This window comes from Entamoeba nuttalli, assembly GCF_000257125.1.
Source record: "Entamoeba nuttalli P19 unplaced genomic scaffold asmbl_10067, whole genome shotgun sequence".
NCBI lineage: Eukaryota > Evosea > Mastigamoebida > Endamoebidae > Entamoeba > Entamoeba nuttalli.
Genome location: NW_008579985.1, coordinates 1 through 6,385, shown reverse-complemented (window position 1 = coordinate 6,385; position 6,385 = coordinate 1). Strand labels below are relative to the sequence as shown.

Here is a 6,385-nt window from a genome sequence, read left to right as displayed (position 1 = left end):
TGAATTAAATTTTTTATTAATCATTCAAAATTTTTGAATGATTAAGTATAAAATATTTTAGTAGATGAATTAACAAAGAAGATATTAATCAACTTCTGTTATTTACGTTAATATTTGAAATTTTTCTTTCGGAATTTCTTATAAATAAAGGAAATTGTTCAACTTAAGAATATTTTATTGCAACACAACCTGTGTATTAAATAAAGTTTCTTTCAAAGAAGGAAAAAAAACAAATCAGAAAAAAAATGTCAGTCAATTTATTTAAGCATTTCTTCTAATCTATGTTTTTCTTTTAATAAGCGAGCAAGTTCTTTGTCTTCTTTTTGAAGTTTTCTTTTTATTGAAAATTCGTCTGACCTTATCTTTTTTGCCTCTGTTTTTTTAACTTGACCTGTTATTTTTGCAAGTTCTTTTCTTCGTTTTTCTGAAGATTGGATATTTGGTTTACCATTGTGTTCGAGGAGATATTGCATTGTTTTCAATTTACGAGGAATTTTTAAATCATTTTCTTCTTTATATGGAAGGTCCTCTGGTTGGTGAGATTTAACTTCTGCATCTTTTCGTGATTGTGGACAAAAAGGGTCACATGTTTTGATTTTTGAATGTCTTGTCTTTGGCATCTGAATAAATAGATTTTTCTTTTTAATAATTATTGTGATAAATAACAAAAATAATCAAAGAAAAATCCGTTTAGTAAGAAAAGTAAATCATCACAAATACAAATAGATAATTTTACTTGAGAAACAAAAGATATAGTAAATAAAGTCATGATAAATCTATACTTATTAAAAATGAGAGATAATGAAAAGTAGTATTACTTTCAAAATTCCTTATCAAATTGTTTATCTAATGAACTCTTTTCAATAATTTAGGGAACATGGGAAACGGTAATAGTACATTGAGATTAGGAAACGAAAAATTATTAATTAAGAAAATACTTTCTACAGGAAGGAATTCAACCATCTACTTGACAGAACAAAGTTCATCATCTACTCTTCCTCATAATTTAGTTTGTAAAAGATTTGAACTTACTACATCTGAAATGATTGGTAAAATTACTGATGAAATTTCATTATTATCTCTTTGTACTAGAACACCAAATATCATTCAATACTATGGATATACTCAATTAACTGACTCTATGCTTTTATTTTCTGAATATTGTCCTTATACTATAGATGATGCTTTCTCTTTACCAATACCAGAAGAAACAATTATTGAAGTGTTTCATGGAATTGCAAGTGCACTTGCTTTTCTTCACAGTCAGAAACCATCTATTACCTATTTTAATCTTAGAAAAGAACATGTTTTATTATCAGAAGACTATACTGTAAAACTATGTGACTTTGGAAGTGCTCAACTATCAGAGACATTTTATTATAGAAAGCCAAATGACCATCAAATAATCAAAGAGTTTATTAATAATAATGTTAAATCTGAATATCAATCTCCAGAAATGATATTATTATATGAAAATCAACCAATTAGTAGAAAAAGTGATATCTGGGCACTTGGATGTTTATTGTTTGAGACTGCAATTGGAACACCACCATTCTCTGCACCACTTTGCATTTCCGATGTAAAACAATTAGATTTAACTGATTACCAAATGTCAAAACGAATGAAATCTTTACTTAAAGAAATGCTTGTTTTTGATCAAAATAAACGGCCTAATATATACACTATCCTAGAACATTTTAGTCAAGTTGTTGAGTTTAATAATCCATATAAATCATTTATGAAAGAAACTGATGATGATATGGGTTCAACTCAGTCATCAGGAACTAAAACTCCTTCTTCACTATCACAAGATTCTAAACAATCTTTATTTTGGCAACTTCTTGATAAAAAACAAATTGATTGCTCTATTGAAAAGAGTGTACTTGATACTTTTAATGAATTATAGATTTTTTTTTGATTATAAAGTTTTAGTTGGTTTACTATTATTATTATTTTTTTTTACATTTCTTCTTATTAATTTGTTTATAATATACTCATTATTAAAAAATATATAAAGCAAATTTGTTTTATTTTAACGTCCTTTTAAAATACTTTAAATTTATGAATAGTTTTTAAAATTTCTTCTTCATAAAATTAAATCAGAAAACCGAATTAATATTATTTTAAATAGTGAAATTGGTTTTTATTCTTCATTTTTTCTGATGAAGAAATTTTATAAAAGAAAATAAGATATGAATTGTTTTTTTCTTTGACATTTTTGAGATAAATTTAACAGGGTTTATTTCGAAATATAGAAATACAATCTTAAAAAACAAGATTCTTCTCCATTTATTCTTATGACAAGTCTTATTTTTATTCTTTTTGCTTTACAAACTTCTGCAATAATAACAACATACAACTTAGGTTGTAAAGTAACATCAGTAAGTTCATCTGAGCAATACCAAATTGATAACGGACACTTAGTATTAACTTTCTATTCAGATGATTCTTGTACACAAATTACAAGAAAAGAAGAGGTAATGGCTATTCAAGCAAATTGTGAAATAGCACAATCTCAAATTAGTTGTTTAACTGAATCTATTAAAGAAAGAAAAGAATTTAATTATTGTGACTCTGGAAGAAGAAAACATGTTACTTATGGACTTGCCATTGGATATCCTTTTGCTGTTTTATGTTTAGCTGCAGTAAATCTTGGACTTGGAAGAAGAATTCCAATCATCAATATTTTCTTATCACCCTTTGTTTTCGCATCATTAGTTGTTATGTGTGATAGAATTATTTGTAAAAAAAATGATTTTGAAGTTATTGTATCATCAGGGATCTTTGTTTCAGCTTTGTTATTAGAATTAATTATAATATTCATAACACGTATCTTTTATAGAGACACAGATTTTTATAACAGAGTATTTGCTGCACATAGTATTTTAATGGAATTATGGAATGGAAATTTCAATCACAATCTCCCTGATATTTTGAATAGATATATCTCTGGAAAACCAGAAGGAAATGTTTATGGAGAATCTTATCATTATATAAGTAAAATATTAAATAAAAAATCTAATGGTGAATATCAACAGATTGATGAAGAAGATACTGATTACTCAAAACTACTTACAAAAACTACTTTTAAAACAACTCAAAGAATTTCTTATAAAAGTTGGGAAAAAAATACTACTAAATTACCTAAATTACCTACTAATTCAATGTTAAGAGTTACAATTGAAGAAGGTATTAGACTTTCTCCAGGTACGGTTCAAGCTCAAAACGAAGTATATGATAAAATTACTACAATTTGTAAAAACAAAGATACAAATTATAGTGTTACAATAAATTGGGAAACACCATTTATTTATAAAAACTTTTATGTAGTGCAAAGTAGATTCTTAGATTTCTTATTAAGTTGGAAAATTTTTGGACTTCTGTATGTATTTTCAATGGCAGTTGGATTAAATTTATTGGTGGATTGTATTTGGAGATTCCTTGAAACACCATTTAAATTCAGAATGGAAAAAACAGTTTCAGTAGACAATGACTTACCAATGAAATGGTAATTTTTCATCATCATTTATAAGTGATTTTTCTTTAGTAATATCTAGTTATATAAAACATAAAAATAGTTTTTTAATTTTAGAGTAATAAAAAAAGAATAATAAAAATACAATGAATAAAATTATAGAAAAGAAGATAAACAATTCCAAAATCGATAAAAGAATTAAAAATAGTAAATATTCAAAGGTGAATGATTAATGAAAATTTCTGGAAAAAAAATAATAGAAAATAATTTATTAAAAGAATCAGTGAAACTAAGAAAAAAACTAAAATTAATTATTGTTAAAAAAATAAATGGTAGTTATCATATATATTGGAATATTTATTATTCAGTCTTTGGCTTGTGAATGTTTACATAAAATTTCAGAATTTCATTGTACACAATGTTCTGAAGGATGTTTTCTTCAATTACAAGATAATACAGAAACTGGTATTCCTTCATTAGTATGTAGTCAAAGTGCCAATGCATTAGAAAATTGTGAAGCTAGTGATAGTAGTGTTTGTATTAGATGTAAAGCAGGATATAGATTAAATGGTAATTTATGCGATAAATGTATGGAAGGATGTAATTATTGTAATTCTACACATTGTTATCAATGTGGTAAAAAAGAGGATGGTACACAACTTTATCTTTCTACTGATGAAAAGTCATGTGTTGATTGTTCATTATCAGAAAATGATGAGGCATGTGGAAGATGTCCAGCTGGAAAATATTTTGATATACAAAATAAAGTTTGTACTGAATGTATGGAGAATTGTGCACTATGTACTGACCAATATAATTGTTATCAATGTAATAATTATAAATTATTAAAAAAGAATGATGGAACAGAAAGGAATCCAGATCAATGTATTTCTATTAATAACTGTGCTGATTTGAAAGAAGACCATTGTGAACGATGTAATGATGGATATAGATTAGAAGCTGGTAATTGTGTAGAATGTGGTAGTAATTGTAAAGTTTGTTATAAAGATAGCAATGATAACAAAAATCATTGTACACAATGTGAGAAAGACTTTGTTCTTTATAAAGGGACATGTTCAAAAAAGGATGCAATATTTTGTGAAGAAGGGTCTGATACTTATGGATGTTTACAATGTATGCGTGGTTATTTCTTTAACTCTAATTTAGAATGTGAAAAATGTAGTCCAGAATGTGGAAGTTGTGTTAGTGAAGCTACACATTGTCTTTCATGTGCTGATGATTATTATTTTGATAATACAGCTTGTGTTAAGAAAGATGATAATTGTGCTTTAGCTGATCAAGCAGGGTGTAAAGAATGTAAAAATGATTTAAGTGCTGAAGGACAGAAAACACGAGGTTATTATGTTCCAACTGGAAAACAAAGATGTGAAGAATGTGCTGAACATTGTAAATTATGTGAAGGAAAAGCAAATCATTGTACTGCATGTACAACGAATTATACTCTTAAGAGGGTTAGTGGAGATGAATTAGATGAAGAACACTCAGAATGTGAGTATATGGATGATAATTGTATTTCAACAGAAATGGGATATTGTACTGAATGTAAGCCAGGGTATTTCATTTCATCAGAAAGTAGTTCACAAAAATGTATTAGTTGTGATAAGTCTTGTGCTACTTGTAAGAATAGTAATTCATGTTTGTCATGTAATAACGACTATTTCTTACCAAAAGATTTTAATAATGATAAAAATGAAAGTTTGTGTAGACCAAAAAGTGATATTAATATGACATGTCAAGCTGATGCTAATGGTTGTACAACTTGTAATGATGGATATTGGATTAATTTAGATGATGAATCAGCATATAATTGTAGTTTATGTCCGTCTGAATGTAGTACTTGTCAGTATAGTTCAGTTAGTCAAATGCCAATTTGTACATCATGTCCTAGTGATAAAGAATATGTTAAAAATGGTAAATGTGCTCCATGTAATGAATTAAAGCATTGTGCTACTTGTTCAGGAGATAAGTGTGCTTCATGTGAAGATGGATATAAGTTAGATGCAGGAGCAATGTCTTGTTCAAAAACCAATTGGGCATTAATTATTCCATTAGTAATAGTAGCTGTTATTATTATTGTTGTACTTCTTCTTGTCCTTATAGGTATTATTTGGTGGAGAAGATCAAGAAGTGTTAAAGCAGAAACTGCAGCAATTAAACCATTCCATGTCTCTTCAGATCTTGAGTTAATTCTTCTTGAAGCAGATAATGAAAAATTCCCATTAAAAACAGATAAATGGGAATTAACATTTAATTTGGCTAAATCTAAAGCAGTTGTTGATCAAGAATATGAAGAAACAGTTAATTTAGCTAATATGTCAAAGAAAGAATATTACTTTGAATTCCATTACACTCCATCTCATAGATATGATTTAGAAATTAATCCAAAAAGTGCAACATTAAAACCAGGAACTGCTATTCAAATTACATTTAAGATTAAAATGTTATGTACTGCTTCTGTTAGTGATAATATTGGTATTTCTGCTATGGATGTTGATGACCAAAATAAAGAAACAGCCAAATTTAGTATTACTATTGAATCTGATTTATCATTGAAATTAGACCATACTGAACTTAAACCAATTATGCCACCAATTGGAGAAGGTGCTTTTGGTATGGTATTTAGAGGAACTTATAGAGGAAGAGAAGTTGCTATTAAAAAGATGAAAGCAAGAAATTTAACACAAGAGCAAGAAAAAGAATTTAATCATGAAGTATCTATGATGACTCAATTAAGACATATTTGTGTTGTAGAATTGATTGGAGCAGTATATACCGAAGGAGAAATTGCTATTGTTACAGAATTTGCAGAATATGGATCATTAAGTAAGATTTGGGGAAAACAATTCATTAGTTACCAATTAAAAGTCAAAATATTAGATGATATGGCTG

At 27.3% G+C, this 6,385-nt stretch overlaps 4 protein-coding genes across 4 annotated transcripts; 3 read left to right on the top strand and 1 right to left on the bottom strand.

Moving 5' to 3' along the window:
- Nucleotides 1-257: 257 nt before the first annotated feature.
- On the bottom strand, nt 258-620 carry ENU1_210720 (hypothetical protein; the record flags this gene model as incomplete). Its single annotated transcript, XM_008862380.1, has 1 exon — nt 258-620. One exon carries the CDS (start codon nt 618-620, stop codon nt 258-260), a length of 363 nt encoding a protein of 120 aa, XP_008860602.1.
- Nucleotides 621-877: 257 nt separating this feature from the next.
- ENU1_210710 (protein kinase domain containing protein) lies at nt 878-1,906 on the top strand (the record flags this gene model as incomplete). Its single annotated transcript, XM_008862379.1, has 1 exon — nt 878-1,906. One exon carries the CDS (start codon nt 878-880, stop codon nt 1,904-1,906), a length of 1,029 nt encoding a protein of 342 aa, XP_008860601.1.
- A 574-nt stretch (nt 1,907-2,480) lies between these two features.
- Nucleotides 2,481-3,512, top strand: ENU1_210700 (hypothetical protein; the record flags this gene model as incomplete). Its single annotated transcript, XM_008862378.1, has 1 exon — nt 2,481-3,512. The coding sequence occupies one exon, from the start codon at nt 2,481-2,483 to the stop codon at nt 3,510-3,512; it is 1,032 nt and encodes a 343-aa protein (XP_008860600.1).
- A 292-nt stretch (nt 3,513-3,804) lies between these two features.
- ENU1_210690 (tyrosine kinase, putative) lies at nt 3,805-6,360 on the top strand (the record flags this gene model as incomplete). The annotated part of the gene is made up of 1 exon (XM_008862377.1): nt 3,805-6,360. A coding segment is annotated over one exon (2,556 nt), but the record flags the coding sequence as incomplete, so codon positions are not given.
- Between the last annotated feature and the right edge of the window lie 25 nt (nt 6,361-6,385).